The sequence below is a fragment of the Rhinolophus hipposideros genome (genome assembly GCF_964194185.1).
Source record: "Rhinolophus hipposideros genome assembly, chromosome: 14".
NCBI lineage: Eukaryota > Metazoa > Chordata > Mammalia > Chiroptera > Rhinolophidae > Rhinolophus > Rhinolophus hipposideros.
The window spans coordinates 36,924,528-36,948,453 of NC_138060.1; the positions used below are offsets into that span (position 1 = coordinate 36,924,528).

The following is a 23,926-nucleotide window of genomic DNA, read 5'->3' on the forward strand; positions in this document are numbered from 1 at the left end:
CAAGTCTTCGGGAATTTTTTTAAAGCCCGACTGAAAGACATGTCCTATTAATATAAAAAATGTTAAAATGTGAAATAAATGTGTGTTTTAGAAGTAAAAAACATAAGCACAAAATGACTCCATGGCAGGGAGGGGAAACGAGTCAAACTTCTGGCTTTAGCATATCCTGACACTCATCAGAGAGAGTTTACCTCTAAGGAAAAACAAACAAACACACAAACTGAAATGGTACAGGGGGAGATAAGCCAACACAGCAAATGTAGGGCTCACGACTACAGCCCCCTGCACTGCACTCGCAGACAACTGAGGGTATCCCCTTCTCTGCCTGGCCTCATTCTAAGCTTATTGTGCCCATCTAGTGTCACTATCTGTTAACTGACAGGCATTTATTGAACATTTACTGTGTGTCTCACACTGTGCTAGGACTGTGAGGGAAAGAGAACAGACATGGACCTTATGTGTTTATCTGTAAGACTTTTTAATTTAGTCACTCATTAAAGAACAGAATACCAGCTCATTGTCAGACAGTGCGTATGCCCAAAGAACACAAAGATAAATATAAGTTGCAAATTCTGCCTTCGTGGTGCTACCAGTTCACTGGTGGTAGAGACCAACACAGACATGGGTAAGTATACAGTATGGGAAGTGCTGCTGACATCAAATGTACACAAGGAACTGGGAGACCCCAAAAGAAATTTGAAAGGAAAGCCATCCAAGAGGATATGACTATAGGGTTGAGATTTAAATGGTGACAGAACTTATTCAAACTGTAAGAAATCTAAGGAGTGCAAAAGGATTCCTGTCAGAGAAAATGGCACCAACAAAGGCAGAAGGTAGTAAGAGTAGAATGTTGTGTAGAAATTTCAAATACTTCTGTATGGAGAATCATGAAAGCCAGAATGGGAGTCGGAAGGGATGAGAGCGGAGAGACACAGATCTGATCACATGGGGACTGGGCAACACTCAACCAAAGGCTTTCTTACCTTGTATGTCAGGATCCGCTGCTCCTTCCTTGTACTGAACCACATCCTTGATGATCTGCGTCATGTTCTGGGAAAACGTGCTGAGGTCTCTGACAGATCGAAGGTGGAAATGAAACTGATCCGTGGCCATGGCCTTCAGGTTCTCCTCAGAAGCTTTCTGCAGCCCCACGGAGATGATTCTCACCCCATCTTTCCGCAGGGCCTTGGAAGCCTCTTCTACCTCATCCTCGGACTTGGCTGAAGCCAGGACCACCAAAATCGGGGGAAACAATTTCTTGTCTCTCCCGTTGGCGCGTCCTGAGAAATAGGTCCTGTGAGCCTCCTGGAGAGCGTTTCCTACGCGCAGGGAGCCACCCATGAACAAGAAGTTCTTCTTGAGGTGGTTCAACATGGGGTTCCTGCTCTTGAAGGTGTTCAGCTGGAATTCACTATGGAGCTGGTCGCTGTACTGGGCCAGGGCCACGCGGTATTTGTTGGCCTCTATGGGGAGACTGGTGATCATTTTGTTGATAAATGTTTTCACAAAAGGGAAGGACTTCACTCCCAGGTGATCAGAGCTGTCCACCAGAAACACGACATCTGCAAACTCAGGGCCTGGCCCTATTAAAATAAGATGACAACAAACCAAATCAAGGTGATTGTTCAGCCTTTACGTTTCAGACCACAGTACTCATTTTAGACTATGTCCTAGTGTTAAGGGTAATTCAGAACTCCAACAAAGGTGTCTTCTGGCTGTCAGACTGAAGAAACTGTACTTGTTTTTGCTAAAATGTCAAACAAGAAGACGTTAGCTAAGTGAGCTAATAAATTTTTCTTTCTCAACTCTATATCAGAGGCAATCAACATTTTCCCCCCTTTTTTGGTTGGGTTACCCCAAACTCTGTTATTGCACTAAAGAATAAACAGCATGATACCAGAGAGTCCCAAAGTGGTCTGTGGAGTAACAGCAACTTTTAGAAACAGTATTGAGTAAGCACCTGTGTTGGATTGGAGGTGCAGAAGCAGATCTGAGACAGAGATTTAGGTGAGTCTTTTGGTGAGGGGAAGCAGGACAGGAGCAAAGCAGGATGTCTAACAGTGGCCTGATTGGAGGGGACTCTGTAGTGTCAGCTACACCAGACTGTGCCCTCTGAGACAAAAAGGACTTTTTTTGGTATTCCTCTATCATAGTCATTGGCTACAGACCATACTCAGGAATTGAAGGGAAGAGGCAGGATGTTACAAGCATAACCTCCTGAGTTAGGTGGCTCTGGGAAAGCTGAGAGCAATTCTCCTGAGAAAGTATGGTGTCAGCTATTGCAGGCAGTATTCCCAGCATCTGGAGGGAAGGGAAATATCAGCCTGATGAAGTGAGTCTGGGCCAGAGGTGATTGTTCAACCTTTACCAGCATCGACTTCAGCAGTCATGGTCAGCCACTTCCACTCTCCAAATTAGTGATGTGCTGGTGGATGTCTAACAATGGGCTTTATTTCAAAGCAACTCAGAAATTCAGGATACCTTAGGGTAGCAGGAGAATAGGAAAATATATGTGTGTGTGTGTGTGTGTGTGTGTGTGTGTGTGTGTGTATGTACAGATAGATAGATATATCTATAGATAGATAGATAGATAGATAGATAGATAGATAGATAGATAGATAGATAGATAGATAGATAGATAGATCCCTTCCCTATTTTCATGTTTATAAAAGGAAGGCAATGATTTTGCCACAAAAATACATAGAATTTATTTCCTATGTGGAGTTCCTTTTTTACCTTTTTTCCAATTTACAAAGGCTAAGATGCAAAATTACTAAGGCTAAGAAACAAACCAAATCGGGTAATTCTACTCATAGAGACAGGAAACATTGGGATGTAAACAAATCAATGAGTAATTCAAGTTTTTCTAGCCAGGTGTACCATAATTCATGACTTTTGCTCCTGGCTTTCTGCCATCTTTGAGAGATTAAATTAGCTTCATATTGTGTACGTCCAACTACAACAAAGTGCTGCTTGTTTTGACTTTTCAGTAAATAAATAAAGTCCTTGTTTCTCTGTATTTATTAAAATAAAGGTTTGACACATACAAATATTTATTTTCCTAAATAATAATTAATATAAAATATACCAGTACCTGGGCTCTGATCTGCCAATGTTTCAGTCCAAAGGATTAGGACAAATATAATTAGCAGGATCTTCATTTTGTTAGTGAAGTTCTCTTGATCTCATTCTGTAAGAAACATTATTTACATGAGAAATCTCACTGTATAACAAGAAATAACTACTGGGAAATTTGGATTAGAGAACAATACACTGTAAACAAGTATTTGTCAAGCAATGCCAGATATATTTAAAACATTCATCGAGTCTTCGGAGTATTGTTGAAAATAGGTAATGTTAATGTTTGCAGAGCTCTTACCATAGCTCGGATTCTTTTCTCAGTGCTTTACAATCATCTAATTTCCTCCTCACGACAGTTTTATTATTATTTTGTTTACCTTTACCCAAAATGCTTTATTTTCCATAGCGACTAAAAACCAGTGGTTATATAAGCTTATGTCACTGAGAAGCCAGAGATTCCACTATGCAAAATGGCAATCTGACCAGAGGCCTTGATGGGTTTAAGGAGCGGCGGCTGACACTCTGAGCAGTGCTTGGAACCATCAAGTGGCAGACTCCAGCCTTGCCCAGGCCAGAGGAGTCATGCTGCAGCCTTTCAGTGCCTCCCAAGCTCGTCCCTAGTTCACTCAGTCAGCCTAGTAGTCAAAAATACTTGTCTTTTCTCATGACAGTTTTATAGGCGGGTACAATGACTATAGCCATATGACAGATAAGGAAACAGGCACTGCGTGACTTCTTAAGTGTTAGATCCAGGTTCCTAACCCTGACAAGGTGATTGCAGAGCTCAAGCTCTTAACCACTGTGCAATAAGCCTCATATAAAATCTGTGTCCACAGAAAATTTATGCCATCACTATTCTGTACCCTCTATTTTTATGCCAAAATTGATAATTGTACATGGTCATTTGACTTGACCCAAAAATATCCAACAGCTATCCCTTGTGAAAACTGTTCCTTTATTTAGAGTCAGACACAGTTTTACAAATTAACTTTAGCATTCCTCTCCACACAGCTCACAATCAATCAGAAATCTTCATGGGAAATTACAATCTTATAGAAATCCCACCAAATCAGAGTTATTCTTTATAAAAAGACCAACAGATCAAATGACCAATACCCAAAAATTTATAGTTAACTTCAATGAGATACTGAAGGTAAAAGATTTTTACTTGTTTTTATTCTAGAGTTGACTTTGCCTGCAATTCTTTTGAAGTTGCTGATCGTGCAGGAAGATTGAGACAATCATTGGAAGCTAGATTTGGGACACCCTATAGATCACGTAGACTAAATGCTTATTTTGCTAATGAGGATCCACTAAGTAGGCTCCCCAACAGTTAGTGCCTGAATCATGTCAACGATGACTTTCAAATATATACTCATCATATTCTAATATACCATATCTTTTACTTATTCATTACTTTTATTATTGAGATATAATTCACACACTATAAAATTTACCATTTTGAAGTGTATAATTCAACGTGTTTTAATATAGTCACAGGATTTGTATCCATTACCACTAATTCCAGAAAATTTTCATGACTCCAAAAAGAAATCCCATACCAATGAGCAGTTACTTCTCATTCTCCCCTTCCCACAGCCCTGACAACCACTGATCTATTTTCTTCTCTATGGATTTGCCTATTCTGGACATTAATATAAATGTGATAATATAATACATGACCATTTGTGTTTGGAATCTTTCCTTTAACCTAATATGTTTAACATTTATCCATATTGTGACACATACCAATATGTCAATCCTTTTTTTATGGCTGAGTAACACTCTAGTGTATCAGTAGACACATTTAAAAGATCTATTTGTCAGTTGATGGACATTTGTTTCTACTTTTTAGCTATTATGAGTAATGCTGCCATGAGCATTCATGTACAAGTTTCTTTTTTAGAGATATGTTTTCATTTCTCTTGAGTAGATACCTAGGAGGAGAATTTCTGGTCTTACGGTAACTTTATATTTAACATTTTGAGAAATTGTCAAATTGTTCTCCAAAGTGGTTGTATCATTTTACATTCCTACCAGCAATGTATAAAGGTTTCAATTTCTCCCCATCCTCACCAACACTTGTTATTGTCTTTTTTTTTTTATTATAGCCATTCTAGTGAGTGTAAATGGGTATCTTACTGTGGTTTTGATTTGCATTTCCCTAATGATGAATAATGTTGAGCATCTTTTCATGTACTTATTGGTCATTTGTATATCTTCTTTGAAGAAATATCTATTCTAGACACATAACAGATACATGATTTGCAAATATATTGCTCTTACTCTGTGAATTGTATTTTCACTTTCTTATTGCTGTCTTTGAAGCACACCTGATTTTATTTTATTTTCTTTTTTATTTTTTTTGTTCCAAAATTTTATTTTATTTTTTTTAATTAATTAATTTATTTATTAGTTTCAGGTGTACAAAACAAGGTAATACTTAGACGTTCATCATTTATATCCCTCATACTGTGAACCCCCCTCCCCCCATCCACTATCCCTCCGACCTCACACTGAACCATCACATTATATATATAAAATTATAGTTGGCATTCATTAATGTTTAGCTTCTGGTGTACAATGCCATGATCAGGTATCCACAGTATCCCTGAGGTGGTCTCCCAAATAGGACGCATGTCCATCAGATACCCAACAAAATCTTTACAACATTATAGAATACCTTCCCCAAATTAATTTTCAAAAAAACCCTGAGGCCATCTTGTGGTTACCAGCTGCTTCCAAATCCCTTCACCTTTCCCCTTATCCCCAACCCCCTCCCACACACCCATCTAACCACTCTCGGTTTTTTCTCTGCGTCCCCAAAACTGTCTCTGATTAGTTCATTCACATAGTCTTTTCTTTAGATTCCATATATAAGTGAGATCATATGGTACTTGTCTTTCTCTTTCTGACTTATTTCACTTAACATAATGTTCTCTAGATCCATCCATGTTGCTGCAAATGATAAGATTTCTTTCTTCTTTATGGCTGCGTAATACTCCATTGTATAAATGTACCACAGCTTCTTAATCCAGTCATCTACCGATGGGCATTTCGATTGTTTCCATAAGCACACCTGATTTGAAATTTGATGAAGTCCATTTATCTATTTTTTTCTTTTGTTGCCAGTGCTTTTAGTGTCACAGTGAAATCACCATTACCTATTCCACTGTCCTGAAGATTTATTCCAATGTTCTGTTCTAAAAGTTTTATAGTTTTAGCTTTTACATTTTGGTCTTTGATCCATTTTGAGTTAATTTGTGTTTGTGGTATGAGGTAGAGATACAATTCCATTCTTCTTTAGGTAGATGTTCAGTTGTGTCAGCACCATTTGTTGAAAGGACTTTTCTTTCACCATTAAATTGTCTTGGCACCCATATCATGTGCTGTTGAATTTGGTGTGCTAGTGTTTTGTGGAGGATTTTGCGTATATATTATTCAGACATATTGGCCTATAGTTTTCTTTTCTTGTAGTGTCCTGATCTGGCTTTGGTATCAGGGTAATGCTGGTCTTATAAATGAGTCTGGGAGTGTTCCCTCTTCATTTTTTTTGAAGAGTTTGGGAAGGATTGGTGTTAATTCTTCTGTAAATGTTTGGTAGAATTCACCAGAGAAGCCATCAGTCCTGGGCTTTTTCATGTTAGGAAGTTTTTGATTATTGATTCGACATCCTTCCTCATTATTGGTCTGTTCTTTCTTCCTGATTCAGTCTTGGTAGGTTATTTGTTTCTAGAAATTTATCCATTTCTTCTAGGTTATCCAATTTGTTGGCATAAGTGTTCACAGTAATCTCCTGATTCTTTGTATTTCTGTGGTATTAGTAGTGACATCTCCTCTCTCATTTACAATTTTATTTATTTGAGTCCCCTCTTTTTCATTGTGAGTCTAGCTAAAGATTCGTCAACTTAGTCTGTCTTTTCAAAGAACCAACTCTTACTTTTGGTATTCATTTCTATTGTTTTCTTATTCTGTTTCATTTATTTCAACTCCAGTCTTTATTATTTCTTTCCTTCTGCTAATTTTGGGCTAAATTTGTTCTTCTTTTTCTAGTTCCTTGAGATGTAAAGTTAGGTTGTTTATTTGAGATCTTTCTTTTTTCTGAATGTAGCATTTATAACACTAAACTTTCCTCTTAGAACCCTTTTTGCTATGTCCCAGAAGTTCTGCTGTGTTGTGTTTCCATTTTTCTGGAGCCACTAGCTGGGCTCTGTAATCACCTGTGGTCTGGCAAGGTCACAGGCTGTATTTCCTGGCAGTGCCAACTGTTGGACTCCAAACTGCTCAGGACTATGGGCTGGGCTATGCAATAGCTCTTGGTCTGATGGAATCTCAGGCTGTGTTCCCCAACTGGATGGTGCCATTGGCTAGACTCCATGTTTAGGGAGGGCCACAGTCTGGGCTTCAAGGTAGGTCAGAGCTACGCTCTGCAATTAGGCAGGGCCACAGGCTGTGCCTCAGAGTTCTGAGACTGCAGGCTGGGCTTTATAATCAGGTGGTCTTCTGGCTGTGCTCCACTGTTGGGTGATGTTGCTGCTCAGGCCCTGAGATTAGGGGAGATCTCTACTGTATCCTGCAGTAGGGTGGGGCTGGAAACCCAGCTCTGAGGTTGGACAGAGTCACTGTCCAGTCTCCCTGGGAGGTTGGAGATGCAGGCTCTGCCCAGACATGGGGCAGGGTCACTGGCTGGGCTTCCTGCCTGGGTGAGGCCGCAGGCTATGTTCAGCCATCACACAGGGCTGTAGGTTAGGCTCCACTGGGCAGTACCACACTGTTCAGGCTCCCTGATTATGTGAGGCCTGAATCTATGCTCAATAATTGGGCAGGCCTGCTGGCTTAGCTCCCTGTCTAAGCAGAGCTATAGGATGAGTTTCACAGCTAGACAGGTTCTCTGGCCAGGCTTCTGGTCAGGCAGGACTGGAGGCTATGCTGGGTCGTTGGGTGGGACTGCAAATTTGCTTCATTGCCTGGGTGGGACCACAGAGTGGTCTTTACAGCCAGTATGGCCCATTGGATGGTAACTGGAATCAGGCAGAAATGCCAACCAAACTCCCTGGACAGACAGGACACGGAGCTAGTCTGTAGATGGGCAGAGTCACTGGCTGGGCTCTCTGCCCAGAGGCTGCTACAAGCAGGAATATGGCCCACCAAGATAGCACCTGTCCCTTTTCCCCATCTCTATCTGATTCCCAGTTGTCAAGCCCTAAAGAATCCCCACTGATCCCCATGAGGCAGGTCCCAAATGGGCCTCCTGGGAAGTAGCCCACAATGCTGGGGGAGCTGGGTGTCCACCTTGGGCTCTGTTTTCCCACGAGAGAAACCACAGGCCCAGGGGTCCCTCTCTGTGTGGGCGCTGTGCCATCCTGGGGAGGGGCAATGTGCTCCAAGTCAAACTGCTCTTCTTTCCCTTCTAATGTGGTCCTTCTCAGTATCTGTGGTCCAGGGGTGTTTATCAGCCTCACCCCCAGGTTCTGGGACTTTCACACTGGTGTCTTACCTATGGACAGTTGCTACCATAGTTGGTCTTCTTGTGAGGAAGACTGAAGTCGGGAACAACCTATGTCACTATCTTGATGCTGTCACCTCCAGAGGCTCCTAGACTGTGCTAAGAGGGGCTAGAGCTGGTTCATAGGCCACTTCAGGGTCCACACGTGGGGGTGACTCCTTTCGGGTCCCTTGGTATGTGATGCATGTGGCAGAACCAAAGCCAAAAGGGGCTGTAACTGAGCTCTGAGCATTACAGAGCTGTGTTCAGGTCTGTCACCGAGACACTGTCAGTGAGTTCACTACCTGGGTGCAAGCCTGCTTTCTCAAAATGGCTCCACTCGGTCTAGAACCGCACCAGGGTTTCACAGTCTCTTACCTGGATCCCAAAGCTCCCACAAAGACACTTTTGTTCAGAGATGGATGCCAGATTATTGTTGTTGAGAGGGGAAGATGAATAGGGATGTCTTATTCGTCCATCTTGCTGTTTCTCACTCCATCTCCTTATTTGCTTTTTCCATTATTTCTGCTTCCTTTGATATAAGTTGTTCTGATTTGTCGGTTTTCATGTTGCTTGTGCCTTTAAAAGAAATCTCAGTTTTGAGTGTGTGTAAGGTAATTTTTTCATTCCTTTGGCTAGTAATGTATTCCTGAGGATCAGGGGAAAGCTTGTTTCTCCAGATGACAGGGGGATTGAAGAGGGAAGCCTCCTACAACAAAAAACTTCCAATGCTGTAATCTAGGCCCATCACCCCTAATCCCCCTTCCCAGCCTCACCTCTTATCCAAGCACTTCTACCACACGCCTGGCCCTATGATTATTCTTGGATAGCCACCTTTATTAATTATCTATGGTTCTTGGTTCTTTGATGGTTCAACTTCCCTATATCTCCTGTGACATCTTGAAATTTGGTAAAGGAAGCCAGTAGCTAGTACTAAATTGCCCAATTGTCAAAAATGAACAGGGGAAAAGTGAAGGAAAGAATGGGACATAGAGAGTGGCATGAGCAAGTGATACTTTAGGGATGTTAATTGGCCATTTTGGAGGATATATATCCCAAACCAGACGTAGGGCACAGAGAAACTCAAAGCTCAAATACCTGCTCGTTGAATCAACCTGCCCATTCTCCTACTTTCAAATGCTCAGACTCTCAGAGGCTGACTGGGAATTCAAAGCTAGCAGCATCTCTGAGGGGAGAGTACCCCAAGCCCACTTCAGGGGGAATCAAGAGCCAAACTGCACATCTGGAGAGAAGGCGCCACACCCTGTGTACTGGGCAGCCACCAGCTGGCCTCGCTATTTTCTGTGAGGGTGTTCAGCACATGTAGACTAGCCACATCAAGATGGAGAACAAAACTCCCCCACCATTGCCAGAAGACAAATAAGAGAGTAACAGAATAATGAGTAATCATCTCTTTTCTTTTGATTACACTCTTGCATCAAAAATGTCTGTGAAGACAATTCTCATGCATTCTGAATAGCAAACTGCACTTTTTATGGGGGCGTCTGTTTTACAACATAAGGCATGCATTCTAAAAATGACTTGGTGAAGCAGGAAAACAAAAAAGCTTAATTTAATGAAATGCAAAGGTGCATTGTAAAGCCTGCAACCTTCTGACTGGTTCAGACACTAAAAGAAAACAATGATTATTTAGTAAGTTATAATAATACATCAAAGGCACTGGTATGTCTTGAGCCTGCTGGATTGGAAATAAATATGTAAACAGTTCATTGGAGGTTTACACTGCTAAATCCTAAATCAAACAGCACAAATAGCATTCTAAAACCACCAAGCTTAATTTCTCGCTTTCCTTTTTCAGCCAAAGGAGCAAGAGATCCTGAAAGATGGTAAGAAATAAAGGCCAGATCACCTCCTTTGTCTGTACTCCACAGCAGCATGCAGCTTCTGGGGTCATCTTGCCACCATGAAGGAGAACCCCAAGATCAAGAGAGACATGTTTGTGATGACATCAACACCTTGATCAGCCTGACCAACCCCTGGACTATTTTAGGTATCTCATACAATAAGTCCCACATTGTTCTTGAGCTATGTGGATAATTCACACAAAAGAATCCTGTCCAATGTACACTTGGTAGCCTTTGACAGTGCTTGGGCACCAGACCTGCTGGGAAATCCAAGGCTATGGCCTCTATGATGGCTCCTTCCTCATGCAACTTTCCAGAACCACTTACTGGAGAGCTCTCAAATTCCCAATCACTCTGGAACTGACCAAACACAGGGTTCATGCCCCAAGCATGAACCGTCTTTTCTTATGCACAAATTCAAATCCCAGCAACACTTCAAGACCTGCCCAGCCTGCTCCCTGACTACTGCAGCCGCATCCACCTGCCGTGTTCCCATGTGCTCCAAACACTCAGTCTGCACTCCTATTTTTTACCAGCTCGGTCGTATATTTATTTCATTTAGCTGTCTTGTTTGTTTCTGTGTACATGTTTGGTCATCCCATCTGTACTGTAACTTTTAAGAGAATGGACCATGTTTTCTTCTACTTTGGGGTTCTCCTAACACAATACAAGGCAAGTAAATCTTGCTAAATTTATTTAAATGGGTATATACTCTTATATACTCAACTGTGCTTACATTGGGGGTAAATGCACAGTTCAGTATATAAGAGTATGATCCCAATTTTTTAAAAAACGTCAAATGCATTTATTTCTAGGATATGGAGTTGAGGATATTCTTTGTTCACTCTTAAATTTAAAAGTTATGTTTTCTTAAATAAAGCAACACAAAATTGAGGGGGAAAAAAACCCTAAAATATATGATGCAGTTTCCTAGGACAGTGCCAATTCATGACTTTTGTCCCAGTGTAATGATTAACAGTACCTTATTTCTTCTTAAAATGGTCCTAGGACTTCCATTTTCCAGTCCAGCATGTAAGAAGCTTGGAAGTTAGCACTCTGTCCTGACAGCAAGTAAAAAGGCTGAACAAACTGAAAATCATCAACTCTTCTTAGATCCATCAGAGAAGTGAGGTCAGGGGCAAACCAGCCCCTAAATTGGAGAGACAGACAGGCAGATACAGAAAATCACAACTTAAAGGAGCAGAAACGCACATGCAGAAAACTCTGTAGTAACCAGTGTCTTTGTAAGGAAATCTGAACTGTAACTGAAAATTGCTGTAAGCTCAATGTGGACAAATCTGAGTTAAAAAGTCCAGGCGATGGCCCAGTGTTAGTGTGGCACCCATACTTTTGTAAGTTTGACCTCTGATAGCTCTAGCAAGTTCTAATAGTAGAGATATGAGAAGAATCCCCTTGTGTTTCCAGCAGGGGAGGGGGAAAAGTAACCATTTTGAAATATTCGAAAGAGTTCTATTCTTAACAAAACCAGCTCTCAGTATAAACTATTTAACCAGAACCTAACCTACTGGGATTTTACTAGAACATAACCAACATGGGGGAAGGGAAATACTCAACTCCAGCCCCCTGTAGCCATCCTGTCCCACCTAAGGAGGTGAAAAAAAAATTTTTTTTTTAAACCAAAAAACTGAGAAGCACCTGTAAAGTTCACAGCCCAGGAGCACAGGCTCAGTGAAAGACTGAGACCTAATCATAGGACTACAGAATGCTGTCCCTCCCTCCACAGCTCACCACCACATCACTAAATACTTATTTACTGCAGTTTGCTTTACCCACTACATCATGTCTGGCTTTTGACAAAAAATCATAAGGCACGCTAAAAGACAAAAAACACAGTTTGAAGAGAAAGATCAAGTATCAGAACTAGACTCAGATATGGAAGGGATGTTGGAATTACCAGATCAGGAATTTAAAATAACAATAATCAGTATGCTAATGATTCTAATGGAAAAAGTAGACAACATGCAAGAACAGATAGGTAATGTAAGCAACAAATATAAGAGGTAACAGAAATGAAGAATGCTTTTAATGAGCTCATTAGTAGATTAGATTAGACATGGCTGAGGAAAGAATCTCTGAGCTTGCAGATAAGTCAGTAGAAACTTCCAAAAGTGAAAAGAAAAGAGAAGGAATAGAATATGCAAGAACTGTGGGACTACAAAAAGTGTAATACATGTATAATGGTAATACCAGAAGGGGAAGAAAGAAAAGAACAGAAGAAATATTTGAAACAATAATGACTGAGAATTTCCCCCACATTAATGTCAGACACCAAACCACAGATCCAGGAAGCTCAGGAAGCTTGTTCTCTTCCTTGTTCTCAGGAAGAGAACAAGCAGAATAAATGCAAAACAAAAAACAAAAAAAAAACCACTCACCAGTTAGGAAGCAGTGGGCTGGATGACTTTTAGGAAGTGGTTAATTAAGATGGTGTTTCTCAAACTTTAATGTGCACAAGAATTACCTGAGCACCTAGTTAAAATGCAGGCTCTGATTCAGTAACTCTAGAGTGGGTCCTGAAATTCTGCATTGTGAACAAGCTCCTAGAGAATGCTGATCCTGGGAAAACACTTGAGTAACAATAGATTAGGTCATGTATACTGAGGTCTGGCATAACTGAGAACGTCTTTTTGATACCTTTCAACCTGCCATGTAGAGCAACCTCAATCGGTGTTGTCTGATAGAAATATAACACCAGCCGTATATAGAAGGTGGCTATAGAATTCTTTGGTCTCATTCCTTTCATTTTTCCTCTAAGCTCTTTATCATGGTCGTCTGGAATCTGATGCAGCTGAGATAATTTATATGGTCAGCCTAATTTATTTTTAACCTTCTGCCTCGATAGTTTATCCTTTACCCTTAAATAGCAACATGCTAATCTTTATTTGTTTTTTGTTGTTGGGGTTTTGTTGTTGTTGTTGTTGTTTTCTGGAACACAATGAAACTTTTGATCTGCCAACTCAGATGTTCTTTTACTTTGGGAAGGTTTTCGTATAATTGCATATTTCTTCAATTAAAAGATACTTTTTTTATATTTTAGTCTCTGTCAAACTGAGAAATATCTTGTGACACATTCATTTAATATATTATCCCTCAAAAGCTATTTTAAAATTAATGACACATGTTGAAATTAATCATTTGAGATCAAAGAAATACAATCCTTTATATTTTTAAGTTTCTTTTGTTCTCTCTTTTTTCCCCCAGAAAGTCCACATAGTTTTCCTATACTGTTTCTTTGTTTTCCATCACTATTATTCCTTCTAACTATTTTTGTCTCTTTGTCTTTGTCTTCTGCATTCTATGAGATTTTCCCCAAAGCTGTCCTCTAAGTCAGAACTCAATTTTTCACAAAGTTGACTTAGATCTACCTGCTTCTAATTTGGGTTTGGGTTTTGTAAAGGTTTTATTTTCTTTTTGTGCTTTCCTTGGCTTTGCCTTTCATTATCTCTTGCGTTTCTTTGAGCTCTTGCTTTATAAAACCTGTGATCTCCAATGCTTTAGAGTTTGGAGTAGTTTTCTTCTGTTTCCTGGAATAATTCTTAACCCTTGCTTTGCATACAACAAATGCCTTTTTTTTATTGGAAGTATTTTTGCATAAGACCCATAATGGTGCTTTCGGTTTTCTGTGCAGCTGTTGAAGGTGTGTTTGGTGGTGAGGGAGGGCTGTAAACTTTAGGCACAGGGATCCAACTGGAGTTGGTCCTACACATTTCACATTCATAGCTCTGAGCTATTTTGTACTTTATTGCTGTTTAGAATAGATATTTTCCCTCTCATTATACTTTTAGCTGCTTGCTGCTACTTTATATAAAAGCTATTGATTTTTTTTGGTTTATTTTGTCATCAGCTATCTCAATTAACTCAATTCATTTTCAATTGTTTCTCTTAGCTATGGTCTACATGAAACAGCAAGCATTTACATATTTCTTATTATGTGCTTGTCATTGTTTTTTTGTTCTTTATCTTTACAACATCTCTACGAGGTAAGTACTACTATTAGTCCATAAGACAAAAGAAGAAAGTCATGTTAAGTATCTTACCCAAGTTCACACAGCTAGTATGTCATAAAATGCTCATTTGAACCCAGGTAGATGGGCTCTTAAATCATGATACTGTTTGCAAAACTTGATTTTAACTCCCTCTCTCCAACTTTTTTTCCTTACCTTATTGCAATGGTTACAATGAAGTGTGCATAACTTTCTTCATCCTGTCATTTCTTCTACAAGCTGCCCCTCTCCAGTACGGAGATCAGCTGGGTGTCAGAAAAGCTAATGTCTAGAGTAGCTCTGTCCTAACTGGGCATGTACTCCTCGGCAAGGGTTTAATAACTCTGAGTCTCAACTTTCTCATCAATGAAATAGCAATAAACACATCTACCTTTTTTTTACCTCTCAGGATTATTGTGAGATTCACATATAAACATTTATAGAAACTGCTTCAAGATCTAGAAAAAGATATCACTATTACTACAATTTCACACCCAGAGTACTTTTATTTCAGGTGTTGTTCTGTTTCACATAGTCATGCTCAAGTCACCCAGTTGCCTAGAAACTTCTTATTAACATATTTTCTCTACCATTTTCCATTCCCCAATGCATACCCATGTACGCAGCATAAACCCACCACAATTGTTATCACCTGCCATTCTCCAAAGAACCATTCTTGTCCTGCACCCACGTTACAGAGACTTCTAGTTGCTTATCCAATATCCAACATTCGTTCTTTCTTTATCAGTGAAACCTCTATATTGACGGATGGGGCAATGTGCTCAGCTTTAAAAACTCATTTCCAAACCTCCTTTGTAGCTAAGCTTAGCCAATGAAATATACTCAGAAGGTGTATAACACAGCAGAAAAGTAGGTCTTTTTTACTTAAATGTAAGATCCAAAACCATAAAACTCCTAGAAGAAAATGTAGGAAGTAAATTTGCAGATATTATCCTTAGTAATAGTTTTACTGATATAGCCCCTCAGGCAAGGGAAGTAAAAGAAAAAATAAACATACGGGATTACATTAAACTAAAAAGTTTTTTTCACAGTAAAAGAAATCATCAATAAAGCAAAAAGACACCCTATTGAATGGGAGAAGATATTTATCAGTGATACATCTGATAAGGGGGTTAATATCCAAAATTTATATTTAAAAAAATCTCATTCAACTCAACACCAGAAAAACCAAACAACCCAATTAAAAAATGGGAAAAGGACATGAAGAGACATTTTTCTAAAGAGGACATATAGCTCAACAGACATATGAAAAAATGTTCAACCTCACTAATCATTAGAGAAATGTAAATAAAAACCACAATGAGATACCACCTCACTCTGATTAGAATGGCCATCATCAATAAATCAACAAAGAATAAGTGCTGGCGAGGATATGGAGGAAAGGGAGCCCTCATACACTGCTGGTGGGATTGCAGATTGGTGCAGCCACTATGGAAATCAGTATGGAGGTATCTCAAAGAACTGGAAATGGAACTACCTGATGATCTAGCAATTCCACTCTTAGGTATCTATCCAGAGAAATCCCAAACGCTAGTTCAAAACAATATATGCACCCCTATGTTTATTGCAGCGCTATTCACAATAGCCAAGACATGGAAACAACTGAAATGCCCATCAGTAGATGACTGGATTTAGAAACTGTGGTACATTTATACAATGGAGTATTACTCAGCCATAAAAAATGAAATCTTACCATTTGCAACGATATGAATGGACCTAGAGAACATTATGCTATGTGAAATAAGTCAGATGAAGTCAGACAAATACCATATGATCTAACTTATACGTGGAATCTAAAAAACAGAATAAATGAGCAAACTAAACAGAAATAGTCTCAAAGATACAGAGGAAAAAACTGATGTTTGTTAGATGGGAGGGAGTGGGGATGAGGGAGAATGTGAGAAGATTAGAAAGCACAAATTGGTAGCCACAATATTGCCACGGGGATATGAAAGACAATTTGGGGAATATAATCAATTATGTTGTAAAGATTTTGTAGGGTGTCAGATGGGAATTCATCTTATTAGGGAGACCACTTCATGGACGGTATAGATGCCTGACCACTGCACTGTACACCTGAAGCTGAAGCTAAATAATGTTGAATGTCAACTATAACTTAACATATATATAGTCATGGAACGTGGAGCACAGCATAGGGAGTAGAGTCAATTGTAACAGCTATATAAGATATCAGAGGGGTTGTAGATTGGGAGAGAGAGTTATCACTTTGTGAGGGGTGTAAATGTCTAACTATTACAATGTTTTGTAAGTCTGAAACTAATAAAAAGGAAAAAGAAAAGGAAAGTAGGTCTTTTTGCATGATAATTAGGCCCATACTATTGATGAAGAAACTGAGGCTCAGAGAGCTAGTACAGCTTACCCTAAAACTTTCAGTCTTTCTGACTGCAAAGATGATATTCTTTCCACTGCATTACACTGACTTTCTAAAGCTCTCATCACACTATTCTGGTTTCTTTATGTCCCTTAGTTTAGTTGAAGATAATAATTAGTTAACCATGCTAAGGCTTAAGGTGTCACTTTGGAAAGTGATTGTAACTTGAAGGAGAAAAATCACAGCATAAAACAACCGCAGAAACAAGTCATGTTTGTAAACCTTATACTTTCTTATAGAGGGATGCTGATTATACGAGATTGGACAATTAAGTTCGCGAACTCATCCTAGAAAAAATGTCACATGCCTCACTGCTGAATATCAATCACTACAGTCACCTTTGAAAGTACTCCCCTTGGGAAACTGTGCACCAATACCAGCACCCAGTCCACCCTTCAAAGCAATTTGGGAACTCTTTTTCTGGAATGGCCATCAGAGCTGTCATCACATTACCCTTGATGTCCTGAATGTCATCAAAATGTCTTCCTTTCAATATTTCCTTTATCTTCGGGTAAAGAAAGAAGTCATTGGGGGCCAGGTCAGGTGAGTAGGGAGGGTGTTCCTATACAGTTATTTGTTTACTGGCTGAAAACTCCCTCACAGACAGTGCCGTGTGAGCTGGTGCATTGTCGTGATGCAAGAGCCATGAATTGTTGGCGAAAAGTTCAGGTCGTTTCGTCTAACTTTCTCATGCAGCCTTTTCAGTACTTCCAAATAGTAAACTTGGTTAACTCTTTGTTCAGTTGGCACAAATTCATAATGAATAATCCTTCAACATCTTTGCAACAAGTTCGAGAACTTAATTGTCGTATTTTCTTTTCATACTTATGAACAATCTCTGTGCGCACCCATGATTCAGGATAGAGAATACTTACAGTGGCAAACTTTACTTACATAGGCTTATGGCATTCTTAGCAATGGCTTGCAATTTTACCAACATTTCGAAAGTTGTTTTCAAACTTCTGTTAGCCTTTGAAATCTGTGAGCAAGCCTTTTAGATGTTTTAACTTAAAACATGTACACACAATTAAATATATGATTACCATATTAAGTGTTTTCTCTTCTTTAACATGTTAATAAAGATTCAACATTGTAACTACATAGCAGGTAGGGAACTCTGGGAAGAAACTTTGGGACAATGCCAGCAAATGCCACCAAGACCATACATCCTGCATCCACTCATGGAAGAGAGGGGAAAACTGCAGAGAAGTATCTGCAGAGTTTTGCTCCAGAGTCCCAGAATAGTCAGTAGTGGATTTAGACTTAATATTTAGGTTAAACCACCAAGGGAGAATAACAAAAAAAAAAAAAAAAAACACACAACAGACAGCAAACCATTCATAGAATCTTCATCATCAAATATTTCATGATTAAGATTCGCAGCAGTGATAAAGAACCTGCTTCATCTGCAGGAATGGTTCAGAACTTTGGAGAACAGGGAACAGCATAATTTGGGTCTATATGGCACGCACATTTATTCCTACGGGGCTTTCCCATAGCATCTGATTTCTTCTCAGAATTTGTATGAAGTAGCTAGCTCCGGTACTGGATTCCTCAGAAAAGTTGACAAATTGTCTTTCTCACTTTGATTCATAAGAAATCTCAGGGTCCCTATCTATTCTACTTATAAAATGTATCACATAAACTTCAATACAAAGATCAAAAAATGTCTTGCCAATGTGAATTTCTCTTAAGGATTTTTGTTCAGGATTCACAAAGTAAATCCATCTCTTCCCAAATATCTATTCTGATATTCTGGGTTAACAACAATAACAAAAATTAAGTTCAGAAGGAGCACTTTGTGTTTGGTATACCTCACACCAAAATAAATGTGAGGTATAAAGCACTACTACCAAATTACAAAGATCCTGGTTAAATAAAAAATGTGGTGCCCGTTTGGGGATTTAAGAGTGTATAACTCTCTCCTTCAGTTTGAAAAAACATCGCTTGGAGCCTTACACATAGTAGAAACTCAGAAATGTTTGTTAAAACCTTGAATGTTATTTTGAAGAACTCTCCAAGACCACAGTTCACACTTCGAAACAGAACGCAATCCCCACAAACCACAAGTGTTTCAAAGTTCTTATTATATCTAAATAGACCCCAGTTTCTAATGCCTCATGGCTCATTGTGCACTCATTGTCTGTGCTGTTTATTTGAAAGGTCCTGCATGGTGTGAGGGGCTTAAGTGTTAGAGTAAATGACTTCTAAGTCAGTGGTTATCAAACTTTAGCTGCAGGAAAATCTCCTGGGGAGCTTGCTAAAACACATATTCCAGGGCCCCAAACCAGAGATTCTGATTCAGCCAGTCTGGGGTGGGGTCCATAAATATGCATTTCTAACAAGGTGCCAGGGGATAGAGATGCTGCTAGTCCTTGAACCACATGTCAAATCGCTTTGCTTTAAGGTCCCTTCCAACTCTAAGAGTCCGGCGTTAAGAACCTACTCTCGACCATTTGCAAAATTCTTTCGGGTCCGGGATTTTAGGGCATCCTACCAGCGCAAAATCGCAGGAAGGGGTAATCCTTATGCACACCTACATATAGGTCCTCTGCACGTCTCAGGCTCCAAGCCCCCACTCCCCACACTCACCGAACTTTCCCGGGGTCTCAGAACCCTAGAGCCGGCCCCCAGCTCTCCAGCGCGCTCAGGCCTAAGCTCTGCAATCTCTCTGCGCCCGGGCGCAGCAGGAGGAAGCCAGGGAAGCCCTGGTCCACGCTGCACAGCAGGTGGGTACCCAGTGTACGCTGCTTGTGCTGGGAGGCTCTTTTAAGCCAGCACTGACCCTTGACTTTGGCCTGGCTCTCCCTTGAGGGGCTTTTAACTCTGCGGGTTTTCCTCTGAGAGTCCGGAGATGTTCCAGCTGCCTGTTGGCTTTGTCCACAGCGGCTAGCAGCGGTTTTGGGAAAGCCGCGGGCTGCCAAAAGAGCTGGACAAGGCAGGATTCCTCAGAAACTGAGGGCAACCTTCATGTGCTGGACCCTGAGCTGAGGTCAAGGCTGCGACTTGGGCTGAGACCTCGCCCTTTAGCGCGCATGGTTCCCTCCGTGGTTTCCTGGGAGCTAGCTTGCAGAGAACCAGAGAAAATTCTCAGAGGGGGGAGCTGGGGTCTGAGAGAGACAGAGAAAACCTCTGCTAATGGTAGCAGGAGTTCTCTCAGGCATCTTCCGAGAAGGGCAGGGCTGGGAAACGGAACCGGCAACAATAATGAACATGTGCTTTAGCACAGAGATCACAATGAAAAACTTGGAAAGCATTGCCTATTCTTAGATGAATGGCATATTTGTTTGTTTGCTTGTTTGTCGTGGACATGTAGCCACAGTTGAGATTTTACATGTAAACATGTTCCTGGCTTGTACAGTTGAATTCAGTCTGTCAGAGCACTGCTTCAACCTGCCAGCTTCCGCAGGCTGTCCATGAAGACATGAGACATGCTAAAATGACACTGATAAAAGTTTTTTAAAAGACCAAGAAGAAACGTGAGAGATGGCTCAGCAAGGACCTTCTGGGCACCAAAGCTCTTGATTCTAGGACTGCTTCTGAAGTTAATAGAAAGTTTTCAAGTATGTTTCAGAAGGAATGGGGTTGGAATGGGTTTGGAAAGACAGAGGGAAGGAAGTTGAATGAGGGCTGTCGGGACCTTTTCCTTTTTATTAGTATTATTATTATTATTTTAAACAAAGAGAACACAAATGTGTAAACAAATAACTGATTTTCTTTTTGTTTTTTATTAATAAGAGGGAAGTGGTTTCCCTGAGAAGACAGCGTGTTTACTCTAAGCCAAAATCGTCCTGGACTTCTAGAATCCACTCAGCACAGTGAGGATTATGGGGTATTCTCCACAGCGCAGAACACAGTTCTGTTTAACTTGGGGAGGAGGTCTCAGCCTGGACCATGGGGTCAGAGCCTCAAAACCTGGTTCTTCTCTCCCTAGGTTTCTCTTTTGTGTGTGTGTGTGTTGGAGGGCAGCGAAGTGTGCTGTGAATATTCATTGCTCCTGGCACCACCTACCAAACCTGTTCTGACTGCCAAACATGACCCCCCAAAACTCCCCCAAGAGATGGAATGATAGCCACCAACACAACCCAATTAAAGCAGAATGGAGTGGAGAGATGGGAGGCATGCTCTTCATACACCACCACCCAGTGTTGTTTCTAGAACATAACCAGAAAAAAAAAAAAAAAAAAACCTCAAGATGTGAAAGAATGGTTTCCCTAGTTGAGACCCACTCTCTTCCACTCCAAGACTCATCGTTTACTATCAATGAGTCTCAGATCCTGTCCAGGCTTTAATGGAGATGTGCTTTTAGCCACCAGAGTGAAACAAAGAGTGACATTGAGAGCTGGAAGGTCAGAAAGCTGGAGTCTCAGAGACAAAACATACTTGCAGTTCACAGTCACGCCTGGCCCTGTGGAAGCTTTGCCTATGTATGCTATGTCCATATGACTTGGTGTGCAAAGATTAATTGAGACATTCTTCCCCAACCATTAGTAAAATCCCAAGGGAAGAAAGGAGCCTATTTCATTTCAGGAGAAGGGTGGGGTTTTTACTTCACAATTTAGTGAAGTAGTAGTCAAATGTCAATGGAGTCAAAGGAAGTTGGGTTTTTTACCTTAGTAATTTCTCTGGAAAATATTATTGTAGGAATGTTTTCACTTGTAACACAATCACAATGTGATGTAATAGTGGCTTTGGCTATCTATAGCCTCTTCTGTGGAACTCAGCATTTCCTTTTCTTCTCTTCTGCTTCTAAAATTGAAACAAGTTTTTTCCCCTTAGAGAAACTATAATGTAAAATTTGTCCTCTATTGAAAACTACATTTATTATACTAAGGATCTATTAATCTAATTTGTTTCAGAAAGTAGGAGTTTTAAGCTGGACGTTTGAAGGAATTTAAATACTAAAATCACCAAGTTTTCAATTTCCTAACACAGAAAGTAGCCTAGTTGGACATTTATCTGCTTTGGTTTCACTTACCATTTTTTTCTAGGAAAAGAAAAGGTATTGAATAAAAGAAAGAAATCCAGAATTCCAAAATTGTGGATTTTATTCTCTCAGAATTCATTCTTAGTTATATTTCCTTTTCATTAATCCAACCTCTACAGTCTGGGTTTTCTGCAACTGTTTTAGACTGAGTAATATCAAACTGTATTCTACTCTTAGACTCCTTAATTCCCACAGAGAAATATTGATGGTATTTCCAAAATTGTGCAACACATATTTCCAGAAATATTCAAGATGATTGTGGATGGGCGATGATTTAAATGAACATGATTGACTTTCTCCTTGATGCAATCAGAATTATTAAAAGGGAAAAAAAGAAATATTGTCTCACCACCAGACTCAATAGTACTCTGTACACCCATATACCAGTAGGTAAAAATAATAATAATAAATAAAATTCAATGCTGATAACTAAAGCCAGCACACTTTCTTGTTCTCGTATTAAACAATATTGAAATCTGGTATACTTTCCTTTCTCTATGTTAAGCCATATTGAGAACAAGCAAAAATGACTTAGCTACTTACTCCAGGGAATACTTGTGCCTAAAAGACAGGACTGTGACTAACCGAAACAGCTTACTTATCAATACCAACCGGCTTGTTCAACAAGACTTGCTTCAACAACTTCATTTCCCCATGTCTACCAATCCAAAACTAGTATATCATAAACTCTGACAAACCCAACCAGTTCACTAGCTGGCAAACCCACCTAAAATTCACTCAGTGCAGGAACTAAAACCTATACACATCCTGCCCTGACTTCCCTGCTGAGAATACTAAGACTCTGTCAATAGGGTGTGCATCTGTAATAAATCTAATTAACTAGCTTCCATTGATCAACAGTTTTTTTCTGGTGGTCTTCTGGGGGGAAACTCAAGAGTTGACAAGCACACTGTGATCTGGGTTTGTTTCATGTTACAGCATCACAGAGGAAGGGAAAGTCAACAGTGTGTGAGTGGTTGAGAGGATTAGAATCAATAAAGACTGAATAAGAGTGTAACATGAGAGGTAGGTCTTAAAGAGTCCTCGAGTCCAACTCTGAAATGCTGGGGCACCGTGTCTTGTTAGGAGAAACCTTCCACTTCCAAGAAGAACAGTTAGAAGGAGAAATCCCAAGAGTTTCTGGTAAAAATAAGTGGCAACCCTGCCTTCCTACATGGTTAAGAAAATCTCAGATATGCAAAAAGTACAAGAAACTTCATGTATCCTGGATAGGAAGGTGAATGTGAAGATAACAGGGGAGAGGTCCCCAGGATCAGTGGACACCAAAATCCTCAAAGCCCAAGTTCCCTTGATTTATCCAGCAAGAATAATAGCTACGAGTCTTTCCAAACAACCCAAAGCCAATTTCAGTTTTGGTTCTCCACCTTGACTTTAAAAGTAACAAAAATATAGTAAAATATCTTTTTAAAACCCTGTTGAACAAGAATAACAATTCTGTTACATATTTCCAAGTTATTGCGGGAAATGTGCTGTCCCTGTTAATGCAACATCATCTGAACTATTATATGAACTTTGATAGTTAGGTGACTCAAAAGGATGGAAAGAATTGCATTTGCCACACAACAATGTCATAAGAATTAAATGCAGTACTGTAGTTGTGTGTCTGAACATTGTGGCTGAAAGCTTAGTCTTTGGAACATGAGCAACCTAAGTTTGAAATCCAGCTCTCTTTTTTATTGCCTGTGTGATTTAGGCAAATTACTTAATCTCTCTCAAGTCTCAGATTCCCCATCTACTAATCACGGATAATATTTTTGCTACAGAGTCTTGTGAGGACAAGATATGCCACCTATGTCTAATTCAACAGTGTAAAAGCAAGGGTATAGACGAGCTGGGTAAATACTACTTTCTTCCCCTTTGCTCATGTGAATTCTTATCCTAAAAGTCGTTCGGTACAGCATTTTTTCCCCGCTTGGTGGAAATAGTACATTTCACAAACGACATGGAATGCAATAATTAATTCTTTCGCACCAAATAACAGATCAGATCTTTTTAGCAAAGCATTTCTGTATGGGAGAGAACACAGATAGTTTAGACACAGCAAAATTCTAGTGTGAAATTTCCTCTACC

The 23,926-nt window shown here is 39.9% G+C and overlaps 1 protein-coding gene across 1 annotated transcript in view; it reads right to left on the bottom strand.

Moving 5' to 3' along the window:
* COL6A5 (collagen type VI alpha 5 chain) overlaps window positions 1-23,926 on the bottom strand; it is a 158,076-nt gene that overhangs the window by 91,168 nt on the left and 42,982 nt on the right. Inside the window, exons 2-3 of the mRNA XM_081072951.1 lie at window positions 3,095-3,190; window positions 984-1,583 (exon numbers count right to left, since the gene is read on the bottom strand). Of these exons, the coding sequence (XP_080929077.1) occupies window positions 984-1,583; window positions 3,095-3,161 (667 nt within the window). The 5' untranslated portion in view covers window positions 3,162-3,190. The remainder of the gene's footprint in view (window positions 1-983; window positions 1,584-3,094; window positions 3,191-23,926) is intronic.